The sequence below is a fragment of the Dermacentor andersoni genome, chromosome 3 (assembly GCF_023375885.2).
Source record: "Dermacentor andersoni chromosome 3, qqDerAnde1_hic_scaffold, whole genome shotgun sequence".
Taxonomy (NCBI): Eukaryota; Metazoa; Arthropoda; class Arachnida; order Ixodida; family Ixodidae; genus Dermacentor; species Dermacentor andersoni.
This window is the reverse complement of record NC_092816.1, coordinates 163,661,841-163,674,582: the sequence shown is the minus strand read 5'-3', so window position 1 is coordinate 163,674,582 and position 12,742 is coordinate 163,661,841. Positions and strand designations below refer to the sequence as shown.

The 12,742-nt window shown below is 42.5% G+C and overlaps 2 protein-coding genes across 2 annotated transcripts in view; both read right to left on the bottom strand.

The window, feature by feature from the left end:
- The window catches only part of LOC126524517 (chymotrypsin-like elastase family member 2A), a 43,233-nt gene extending 42,287 nt beyond the window's left edge, over positions 1-946 (bottom strand). Inside the window, exon 1 of the mRNA XM_050172818.3 lies at positions 324-946. Within this exon, the coding sequence (XP_050028775.2) occupies positions 324-384 (61 nt within the window). The 5' untranslated portion in view covers positions 385-946. The remainder of the gene's footprint in view (positions 1-323) is intronic.
- Positions 947-6,347: 5,401 nt separating this feature from the next.
- LOC140216797 (chymotrypsinogen A-like) overlaps positions 6,348-12,742 on the bottom strand; it is a 45,873-nt gene continuing 39,478 nt past the window's right edge. Inside the window, exons 5-6 of the mRNA XM_072287352.1 lie at positions 9,048-9,181; positions 6,348-6,625 (exon numbers count right to left, since the gene is read on the bottom strand). Of these exons, the coding sequence (XP_072143453.1) occupies positions 6,416-6,625; positions 9,048-9,181 (344 nt within the window). The 3' untranslated portion in view covers positions 6,348-6,415. The remainder of the gene's footprint in view (positions 6,626-9,047; positions 9,182-12,742) is intronic.

Here is a 12,742-nt window from a genome sequence, read left to right as displayed (position 1 = left end):
TGCCATCTTCATCGTGAAACGCTGCGCGGAAATATATCCGCAGACACGAAGAGACGAATCATATTGAGAGCGCTGAGAGTAAATAAAAAAAAGAAATGCGAACTTAAATTACCTACCACTTGAGCCAATCTACGCGCACTTCCTGCAGAAGCTAAAACCACACTACGGGCTCATCACCGGCGAAGAGAGAGAGAAGCTTCGGACCATTCCTCCAACAACGTATGCCTTTAGAAACAGCTGCCCACACATAACGGCCGACGTTGACCATTAAGAGCTCTGCAGTTCAATCTTACAACAACAGCGCAGAACCGCTCTTTGCTTACCGTTACTGGTGTAGGCCACTGTAGTGACGACGGCCATGATAAAGTTCAAGCCGGCTTCCATCACGCCCGACTAGACATGGGTGCATGTTCCTCGGCAGAATGGGCCACTTATGTTATTTCTCATGCCCGCCAGCGAAACTCCTCTCGCCACCCGTGCGCCCCGCCGGCGACGACCTTGAGAAACGGGCCCCTGCGATGGCTCAAGTATTGCAGCACGTGGTTGTTAGCAGCCTGGCTCTCATTTTTTTTTTCTATATCAACTGCTTCGCCCCTCCCAGCAATCAGAACTGGCCGCTCAGTGGCTGCTAATGAGGAGTCAGTGAGCTCTATCCGATAGTCTTCAATTCATATTTTTTAATGGTTTTATATATATTAGCTCCCGGGGCGAAATGGTCGGGGTACCGAATAACCGATTCCTGTGGCAAAGCGACGCCATCACCATTGCCACCTGCATTCAGCGGCAATGTAAAATTAGCGATGCCGGGCGCAATGATCGTATTTCCTCGTTTCTTAGCTGGTGGGAGCGCAATCGGCACTGGTGTTTACCTTGCTCAAAGACAAATTGCTGTAGTCGAGCGACATCGCCTTCGAGTTTCGTTTGTTTGTTCTGTCTGGGTCATGCGAGGAATGTTTATGCTCGCGTCTGTCGACGTTCTCTAGCCATGAATCACCAGCTGATGACGGCTGGGCTCCCGGCGTACCACGAACCTTGGTTCAACTGCTTGTATGCTACGGTATTGTGCGCGCCCTTACTCTTCTTTCGAATACGGCGTTTAGCGGGTTTCGCGGCAACGACGTGAGCAACCCAGCTCCTTCCGTTAAACACTAGTACACGTGCAGACCTGCAAAGACGTCATAGGTGCAACTATGCGCTTGAGCCCACTGGCCGCCGGTCGCCTTCAAATTCCTTGCTAGTTCCTCATGTAAGGAAGCCGTAAGCTGCAGCAATTGTTCACCGAGCGTCAGGAGTGGAGTGTGTTGCATTTTTTTCACGCCCAGCTGGAGCTTCAGTGATCGAGCAAGAAATAATGCGCTTGCGTCAGTGTTAATAGCCGTCATTCGTCGGTTTAAGTCACTGTGCACACGCAAACAACTACGAATTGAACAATTTAGCCATTCTAATAATACGTATTGGTGTCAGCAGTTACGTAATAGTGACCTGAATCCGATCATTACTGAGCAAAACTTCCCTCGATCGAACTGCTAGTTGCTGAGCAATGTGGTAAAGGGAATAGAATAATGAAAAGAAGCCATATGACAATTCCTTTCGTGAGTTTTCTTCGGTCGCAGGCTAACTCCATTACACACTACGGACCTTGCAAATACGCGTAGCGTGTTTAAACAAAAGTAAGCACTTTACGTGCGCAACAAGACAGCGCCCGCTACAGTGCACATGCTCTGAATTTATTTCGCTCCCGCGGCTTAGGTACGCTGCTCGAAGGTTCGTCATTTGGCAAGTATCATACGCGTGGCGTTTCCAGTACACGAAAGTGTAGCATTGTAAAACATGGCCCAGCCAACAGCGGCAGTTTAAACATGAATTGTAGTCGCGGCTAAGCTTCGCTGGTCATCAATAATAGCTCTCATTTTTTTCTCGACGTACCTGAATCACCAGTCCTGGGCGCCAAGTTTATTTGGGTATATTTCATTTCACTGGTTTTGGCGTCCTTACATCACACGAAATGTGTCGCCCTATAAAAACGACGCGTTCTTTACAAATGGATGTCTTAGCGTTGAAGGCCAGACACTGCTAAGCACTCTTACTTCTTTGTGGTTTAATTCTCCTATACAAAACTATGCCTTCGAGAAATGCTTTTAAAGCAGTATACCTGAATTTCTACCCTTGCGCGCATGCCTATGAATTTGAATCTTTGTTCCTTGGTTCTCCGTCAGATTATATATTGCCTGTGCTTCTTTATAACCAAGTTTAGGTAGCAGTCAGCACTGGTACTGTTGTGTGCTTATTTTTTGTCAACATCCAATCGCGCTGCGCCAATACACTTTCTCTACCTTCAGGCTACTTCCACTCTAATCTCCCGTGAACTGCATACAGTTAGCATACATAAGGCCCAGTACGCTACTCTAAATTATAACCAGTGTCCGTATTGGCAGAAAGAAGTACCCAAGCTAAAGCTCTCGTCAAGTGGAACTGCCAGTCAATCGTGCCATCAGATATACATTGTGAAGCTGTGAGCAGTACTTCAGAGCTCGAAACGTTGCTGGAGACTTAATATGCAGTCCATGTGCGCGGGGATGCATAGGGGTTTCCCGGGCGCATTATTTTTCAGTGACCGGCCAGATGACTTGCTAAAGAAATAACGCGCTGCCGAGCAGCAAGTACTTATGAAAACTTTGAATACGAAATCAGGAAAGTTGCGTTCGCGAGAATCGTTTGTCATTAGATTAGATTGCCTCACTCGCTCTTCTGTTCGCTTTCACGATTCATCGCAACTTCTCCTTAAAGATTGCGCTATGCCGTAAGAAATTCTTAGTGAGTATTAGCGCTGCTCATCATTCTTGGCTTTTCGCAATTCTTTCTAGGAAGGCATTGCCCTCTGTATCCCTGTATTGTTCCTTCGCTCTCATCGGCAATTTGTCAACTTCCTGAATATCGCTGAAGAGCGCGGCTCGTCGCCTGGTCGTCACTGGGAAAGCTGCAATCGTACGAAGAAACAGATAACGAAGCCACAGTAGTAACAGGGGAAGTCTCTTGTTATGGTGAATGGAGATGCACAAAATATTTACATCGGTACAGGTGTAAATTATCTACAGAGATGGCAAGCCATCCTTTCGTCTACTTTCATTCCTCTTCACTTATTGCTTCTATGTTTTCATTAATCATAACAAGTAACTTCTCCCGCCATTTCTCCAGCTTCGTTGTCTGTTTCTTCAAATTGTTGTGACAAACAAAAAATTGAGGAGTCCTATACGTCTTATTCTTCTCGCCGACTGGCAAAGTTGGGCCTCATTGGCCTGTAGAGGAGTGGAGCGGCGTAATTGTATTAGGTACAACGCTACAGAAAACGTTTTATTCGAATTTTGTTAAATACGTATTTATTTATGTAAAAAAAATCTGCACTGCACTTATTTGAAACTGACTGCGTCCCATTCGCAATTTCTTTTTTCTTTGTGTAGCAGCAACATGCGGTATAGGATGAAGCTACTGTGGAGTGTTCTCGACGCTATCTTTTGTTTGCTTTCTGCAGTATTGGCAATTTTTACGTTCGCCGGCGAACGTATTCCGGCTAATGGCAGGATGATAAATTGCCAGTTATCGAATAATTATTGCATGGATTGATTATAAGTTGTAAACATGGACGAAAAGTCAAATTTGGTGCAATTTAGTGCAATACGTAATCTCGTGAATTTTCTCGCTTGCTTCTCCAGATAGTCGCGTAAATAAATGGCGATGCCGCTTCTAGACGAAACCGATTTTTTGGAAGTAATGCGCAACGTGCCCTGCTGGAAAAGTTGGGAAACCAACAACTCGTCTTTTTATGTTTTCAATAAAGCGTAAACGTGGCATATCCTCCTTCTGCAACAGATGATATTGGTTTCACACTCTGAAGGATACGTAGACCTGACGTGCGCAACTTACAAGTGAAGCTGGGGGCTAAAGTTTCTAACGAAGTGGTCACGTGTGCTCAGATTTTGGCGCACATATGCCTACTTCATTTGTTTTTCCAGAGGCAATGTACGGAAAAATTAGGCGCGCTTAACGTAGGGAGAAACCCTTGTATTCCTATACAAGTTCCAAGTGGCCTGCGGGAACTATGGGCTCGTGGAATATATTGCTGTACCATGAAGTGTACACATATTATTGAAGTGATAAAGGACACCTAAAATAGTGCTCTCTGAAAAATAAAATGTAACCTGCGCCATTTTAGAGCCAAATGGATATGTCACTTTTAAAGAAGCCGGAAGTGTTACCATTATGAGGCTAAACAAAATACAAGTAATATATTCAATATGATTTTTTTCAGGGCTTCATCTACGTAGATTTGAACCGGACCCGCTTTGTTTTAAATTTCTCGGTGAAAGATTAGTGCACCAACAAAATGAACTTCGTGCAAAGTTAAGTTTTTATATTGTCCATACATCGTTTACTGGTACAGATGAGTTAGAGATAAAATACTTAAGATTCTGCGGCATTATACAATATCTAATCACTTTAAAGATGCCCTTGACACGCCTTGCTGCGCTTTCTTTCTCGTCAATTTTCTTGTATTAGGGGGATGAATGGTTACACAATAAATAAAGGGTCACTTCCAAGAGCCAGATGAGTAAGCCAGGAAATTCAACTTAAGGAGTATAACTGTTGTTAAACGTGCTGAAAAAAAAAGGAAGGAAAAGTGACCTTCTTTCACAGTGCACTCACGTAGCAAGAAGAGGCGTGGGCAAGCCTACCACAGAACACCTAGGGGGAATCCCGAACGGCTGGACGTTTTTCTGACACGCCTCCGAATCCTGAACATTTATGGCAGCCCGTCCCAGCAGGGTGGACTTGAGTCCGTTTGAGTATGTCCGGTTACCTGTTATCTCGGTGGATACAAAGCGTTGTTTGTGTGTTTGTGTGTGTGTGTGTGTGTGTGTGTGTGTGTGTGTGTGTGTGTGTGTGTGTGTGTGTGTGTGTGTGTGTGTGTGTGCGTGCGTGCGTGCGTGTGTGCGTGTGTGCGTGCGTGTGTGCGTGCGTGCGTGCGTGTGTGCGTGCGTGCGTGCGTGCGTGCGCGTGTGTGTGTGTGTTCGTGCGTGCGTGTGTTATTGAGTTATCCTTGTGTGACTACGCAACATTGCCTAAACAAATTCATCTTTATGCGCAATTTCGAGAAACGTAAGCCATGAGAGAATTGAATTACGCATTGAAAATATGAAGTAGCATATGTGAAACGTGGAACAAATTGAATTCTCTAAAGGGTGGCAAATATAAACAAGTATATAGACAACGTGCCACAGACGTCGTACATGACCCACTTTCTATTCCTTGGGGACTTTTATAATTTCACATATATTTAAGGGAATGTATAGCAGTGTTCTAGATTTCAAAGGTAGTAAAAATTATTCTGCGAAAATCAACATGACCTGGCACCGTAGATTCAGTAGACACATTGGCATTGGCACAGTAGACCGTCGTAATTCTAGAGGACAAGGTATGCGGTCTTTTATCGGGAATTGTAATCCAGACGTTTTTCCTTTACGTGAAGTTGGTTTATTGCTCAAGAGAATCTGTATTTTGGTAACGGGCTGAAACAGGAATAAAACTGAAGGATATAATCACATTCCAATCCAGTCCTTATTACTGATTGGTTTGTTATGAACGTAAAATACACAGTATATTTATTTTAATACGAAATGGTGGTATATACTGGCCGCAGTATCAGCGAAATAACGATCCAATTATGCTTCCGGTTATAAAAAATGCTTTTCTTTGCATAAACGCACAGTAAAAGCTGGGACATCTTGTGGCTGCTGACATGTTGACGCGGTGGTCTAAACTGAATATGATCAATTTTTGATCTCTGTGAAGACCCAACTGCCTCTGTTAAATTAGGATAAATTTTCTGGAATACCTCCGGCCAGAATCTCATTCAACCATGTTCGTACATATCTCGAGCAACGATGTTACGCATTACGTTCCTAATTTTGAGAAAGAGTGAAGACAATCTACAAGAGGTCGCAAGTGGATACATACGTAACAACGATTCCAGCCCATTCACTTTATGACAGGGAGACCACATAGGAGCATAAAGATTGGGTGGCTTTTTGTTTGTGCCATGAGCTAACTAATCTTTCCTTCATAAGCAAGACAGTTACACGATGCACGGCAAGCATTGCCTTCCCTCTAATTTCTTTCCTACAGCCGAAACATTACTGCTTGAAGTGAAGTGATTGCCGTCAAATGAAGCATTCGTATTAGATGTAAAATCACCGCATGACATTCTGGAAGAGGTCGCTTACAGCAAATCGTGCCGTTTATTCGCTCCATTAAAATCTATGAGAATCGTGTTCGGGTAATCCCACGAAAAGTGATGGTAATGTTGTTTCACATTTATTGACTGCAGCCAAGATAGAATGCCGCCGCTCTACGAAGAGCGTCACGTTAGAGTGCAGATTCGACGAATCTCTTTCCGCGGAGTCTTCGGATCCATGTACGGCAGGATGAAGTCGTCTATGTAGTGAGACACCTTGGAAAATATCAGTGGGTATTCCAACGCATTGCCACACGTCCAGGGCCCGCCACTCACGAGGCCAAACAGTGTCCAAGTGCCGTTGCTTCGGTGCACTACTGGGCCACCACTGTCACCCTATGCAGGAATGAAAACATTAGGAACTGTGAATATTTCTTTGCTATTTTTGCACAGCACCGCGCGAATGAATCGTGTCGTTAGCCACAACTTGCCATTCAGCCCAGCTGTTTTCCATTCTCGCGACAACTGTACCTTCTCCTCTCTCATGTGACTGCGGAACAGTTCGAGTTTCCTAAAAAAAGGTTTTTTTACCCGCCGCGGTGGCCTGGCGGCTATGTAGTGTTGCGCGGCTAAGCACGAGGTCGAGGGATAAAATCTCGGCCGCGTACGGCCGCACTTCGATGGGGCAAAATGCCAGAAAAGCCCGTGTCCCGGGCAGTGGGGGCGTTAAAGATCCTCAGGTGGCCAAAATTCATGTGGAGTCCCCTACAAATGCGTGCCTCATATTCAAATAGTGGTTTTGGCGTGTAAAACCTCAAAAATTCAATTCAAAAATTTATATAACTAGATAGAGTTTGTTCTGTTTCTTTTTGTATGGTTCTATGTAGTTTTTTACCTTTTTGTGTTCTTTCATATTTTTTTTTGTTAACCAAGGCTCCTGTTTAATGTTGTGACTTGCGAAACCAAGTCTGCATTGATCTGTAATCCACTCACTCACTCACTCAGTTATTGTTGTGACAGTCATAAGCTAAAACTAAAATGCGTACTTTATTTTTATTTTTTATTAGAAAATACTGCGACCCATAGTTCTGGCCCAAGCAGGAGGGACTACATACAACAGAAGAGCACGTTTGTCTTAACAACTGGCCAACAGAACACATTAACAGAGCATCTTATTCCAAACCAGTCATACGGCTCTATGTCGGTAATCCCTGCGGGAAAAATTTGATTAGCACAAAAAACGAATGTTGTTTTCCGTTTTTGTTGGCGACGTACCAACTGCCCAACAACAAACCTTGCTCTACGCTTACCCTTTCTTCCACTCCGTCTTTGTAACTGCATGCATGCTACTCCTACTGCTTGTATGGCTCAATAGATTTTGTTATTTGCACCGCAAAGTCCTTAAGACTTGGCGAGGCCACAAGAGGTTGTTCCTGTCCTTTACATTTTTTTTCGGCCAGTATGCAGAAGTGTTACCAGAGTGGCAGCTGAAATGTGTGTTCTGTATGTTTCTGAGTCCGTATATGGTGCATTTAAGTCGTTGCTAAGCGTCCCTTAATTTCCAGTGGTCACGAGTTCGAACTTGCGAGATCGACTGCACGCATAATGTGCTGCACCACGTACTACCATAGGCACAAAGCTTTTTTTTGTATGAAGCGTCATGTATGTGCCTACTTTGAAAGCGCTTCTCTGATCCTGTATCTTGGATACAATGGTTACAACGATACAACGCCTTAGCTGTACTATCTCAAGGTCCAAATATGCAAAATAATTTGTTCATCCGCATGACGCAGCAACACGGGGCGTGAAATTTTCTCGACACTAGGCTTATGGCATAAATTTTTGTATCGCTGCGAAATGTTTTATGCGGTTTAATGTGTGTGTCAAGGAACCTGGTTGAAAATTTGCACGCATTTCCTGGCTTGTTGCTCTCAAAATATGCGTTTTGAATAAACCTCCAGCCGTAGCGTTGGAAACTACATAAAACCGTTTGCAAGAACTTTGCCAGTTCTAGTTCACTTTTTCAATTCGCATTGCAACTGCTTCGTACATTGCACTCATTTGTGGGTAAAAACGATCCTCAATTGAAAGCTATTGATGCGCTCAGTGCCGAACGTTCAGAAGAGAGTAAGGAAGGAGAAGACAGTGCGGGGCCTAAAGGAAGCTAAGCGGGTTTATCTCGTATTTCGCGCGCATAATGTTCCTTAGCGCCTCCGTGGCTTGATGCCCTCATTGCTTAGCGCAATCTTCTCAAAACCTGTGTGTAAGAAACGTTTTCGCGCAGTGAAGATGGCTGTTGCACCAGGCGTACTATCTTGATATCTATCCCAGTTAGATGACAGCCATGCGGTGAAACACGCGAAGGTGTTTCTACTACCGGCTGTGCTGTTCAGAGCCCCTAATATACTTCATTCAATAATGGCTGCTGGTGTTAAGATCTCAGCGAATAATCAATCTTTTAAAAACGCAACAAGTTCACGGAAACTGCCTACGTTGCTAAATGCATTTCCAGCTGTTTTTTTTTTTCAACTTCCTGTTTTAATAAAGCTTGTTGCTGGACGAGTTAGGTCACTAATGCTTTGGTAGAATGAAACACGAAACACAGACAAGGACCAGAAGTTGCGCTAGTCCATGTCCCTTCATCTCTCCTCTATGTCTGTGTTGCGCGTTTTATTCTTCGTAAGCCTCCTTAAGTTTACTATTTCATAGATGTCAGTAATGCCTTCAAATATATGTTTGGCATTAGCAAGTACGGGCGCATGCAAGCAATGTTCGTGAGTAGCACATTCACTTTTGTCAATATGCTAACAAAACTTACGAAGCATGATGATCCATAGACGTGACTTCCGCAGAGGATTTGAGGACTCAGGAAAGAGCAAACTGAGTGATTACGCGGAAGCTCTTCACTCAAAGCTTGCTTGAGCTCCCTAGACTTTTCGATGACTTTGGATTCTGGGTGGAAAAGCAATGGCAGGCGAACGTAAAATTACACGGCTACTTGATGATTCAAAGGAGTCGTAATTCAATAGCTCTATGTGCACCTTGTGAATTCACTTTGAAGAAACCCTGAAGTTCCTCCCTTTGACAGATCAACTTACACCGGTTTAGTTCAATGGTAGTGGGCGTGAAAGGCAAGAAAACCTAATCACTACCCTGCCACATGACCATTGTCTAAACACTGTCTAGTAATAAAGGATTGTAGCACCTTTTTTTCTCGTATTAGTATGTGTCAAACACAACAAAGGAACAACATGCGAGAAACAGTGCTTGCTACCGTTGCGCAAACAAAACTCCAAAACAGGAAGATACAATAACTCATAAAAGAGGAATATTATATTCGCTTCCAATACTCAAATATTCATTAGCAAGTATCCTGAATAGCCACTCTTGCCGCGAGCGAAGGTTAGGTTAAAAAAGATGCAAAAACAAAATAACAGTGATGGCGCAGCCATGTTTCTACACTACTTCGCCGTGACGTAATTAATTATGGCAGTGTGCGCGGTTTCTGTTCACTCTTTATTTATTTATTTATTTTATTTATTTATATATACTGCAGACCACATAACGTGGTACAAGCAGGACGGGCATGTTTTTAAACAAATTACGTTGAATATAACGGTGAACATATATTGTGTTTGACATCCAGAGACAAATAAATAGCAAAAATGAACACAACGGGTAAATGTACACAGTGCTACACGATCGCAAGACGATCACGGTCTGGTATAGAATTTCATTGAGACACTGTGTGCAGGAAAAAGGAAAATTTATAAGTATCTCTTTTTGCGAAATATGGCGTTAAAGATCTTCGTTGGTGATGTCGTGTATTTCTTGTTTATAGGGGGGATAAATACAGTGAAGGATCAATAGCGAATTTCTGCTTAAGAAGAGAATTCAGGAAGTCCAATCGAAATCGCCTTCTTCTGTAGTAAAGTGGTGGTATGTTGTTGGCTGTCATTAGTTCCGAAGGAGACACCACACGAAAAAATTTAAAAAAGACGAATCGAACGCGCTTTCTTTGAATTCTGTCGAGTTTATCAACGTTACGTTTTGTGTAAGCGTCCCATACTATGCTTACATATTCTAGCTTTGGTCTCATGTATCATTGATAGCATAGACGTTTTACATTGGGTGGTGAATTACGAAGCTTGTGTCTTAAGAAACACAACTTTCTGAAAGCACAACAAATGTTGTCAACGTGTGAATTCCAGGAGAGGTTAGCAGTGGACGTTACGCCTAAATATTTGTAGCTATCGACATGATTAACTGTAGATGAACCTAGCGAAATAGCATATTGAAAAGGGGACTTTTTTAGTTATAGAAATGGAAACTGTTTTTCTTTTGTGCATTTACGACCATGCTCCACCTGTTGCACCATGGTATATGTAATCTAGATTTTTGTTTAGTTCTTGTTGATCATGTATGCTGCAAACTTCACGGAATAATATACAGTCATCTGCGAACAATGGAACCTGAACAGTTGGATCAATTACATCTACGATATCATTTATATAACACAAAAATAGCAAGGGCCCTTGTACATTGCCTTGTGGCACACCCGACGTGACTGGTAGAGGCGCGAATTTCGATCCTCGACTGTGACAAACTGCACCCGATTCCTCAAATATTCAGTCATCCAAGCGACTAACACCTTCGGAAGACTAATTTTGTTTAGCTTGTAGATTAGTTTGTCATGAGGAACATTGTTAAAGGCCTGAATCTAAAGAAATCTAAATCTAAAGAAAATGTGTCTATCTGAATATTATTATCAAGACCTTTGTCAAACTCCTGCTTACCAGTGACAAGTTGCGTGACGGTCGAATACTTCTTTCTAAAACCATGCTGAAAACTTGTTAATATGGAGTGTTTGTCAAGGAATTCTGTAATCTGATTGGCTATAATATGTTCTATAGGTTTGCAACATGAGGAAGTTAAGGATATTGGTCTGAAATTAGGTTGTAATAATCTGTCGCCTTTCTTAAAGATAAGGGTTACTCGGGCCGTCTTCCAGTCACGCGGCAAGGCTGCTGTTGACAAGGATCTATGAAAAATAATAAAAAGAAACTTCGCAAGGCATTCGGCTTATCGTCGACGAAACACGTTGGGTAGAAAATAGAAAAACGCCGAATTGAAAAACTAACTACTAAGTCAAATATATTACAAAAATATTCTGTGTCCAAAGCGACCAAAAGAGCAAAAAAATAATTTCAGTTCCGGGACTGACTTGTCAGAGTTCCAGAGGAAAAAAACAACAAATACTGCTGAGAACTGTGGCATGCTTCCATCAAAGATACAAGCAAATTCTGCCAGCAAAGCAGTGATATATTGTAGATCAATTTGCCTATAAAATGTGTCTCTTGCTTCAAACGATTTTGAGGCTCTACATAGTAATAATTTTCATCAAAATTTTGCTTTATCAATGATAGAGTATAATATAATTCTGAATCTGCATGGGAACTTGTTGCCTTCTGTGTAAACAGAAAAAGAAGATTGCTACGTAATTTAAGCCCATAATGAGAAACCAAAAAACATAAAGCCACAATAGCGTTTGCAGCCAGAAGCACCAAGGTGAAACAAATTCATATAGCCACCATCAGTTTCATGCAACCTCAGCGATCGCACCGCCGGAGTTCTTTTTAGGACATTTAGCCGGACATTTTATGGTAATAGTGACACAGCGGCGCTCTGGCGTCGACGCTAGGTTTAATTATTTTAGCGTTGCCCCTATTATCAGAACTACAAATGAACATTTTTCGTGCCGAGTGAACATACGTAGCGCTTTGGAGCATTATCTCCCTTTATCAATGAGAGTTTGCGTTGCTTTCTTTGTATCTCCGTGGAGTAACAACTTTGCCTGCTTCGGGTAGCACATTATCTGGCTCGTCATGAGAAGCCAACAAAGACACCAAGGAAAACATAGGAGAAATAACTTGCGCTTACTAATTGAATTAAAGAAATGATAATTATTTGTCAATAAAGTGGATCGAAAAACAACTTGTCGCAGGTGGGGAACGATCCCACATCTTCGCATTACGCGTGCGATGCTCTGTATGATAGTCTCTGTGCAGTGCGTAATTCGAAGACGTGGGATCGTTCCCCACTTGCCCGAAGTTGTTTTTTCATCCACTTTCATTCCCATTATTTATCATTCCTTTAATTCAGTTAGTAAGTACAAGAATTTTGCCTTTGTTTTCCTTGGTGTCTTTGTTTGTTGGCTTTATATTATATGATTCATAAAAATCGGGCCCCTCGGTTAACCCCTTTTCTTCTCGTTATTATCTGGCTGGTGCAGCACATTATCCATTTTAAGTACTGTGCTCTTAATATATCCTTACCACGCAAGCACATGGAGTGTTTGTGTTGATTTGTTATTTTTTTCGTTATCCTTCAGCTTCTACAGTATACCAATGTGGTGGTATACTGCAGTAAAAATAGAATACTGATAGTATACCACAAGTCGACATCGCACCAATAATTGAAAAAGAGATCTCTGAGATTGACTTTGGTCTTGTG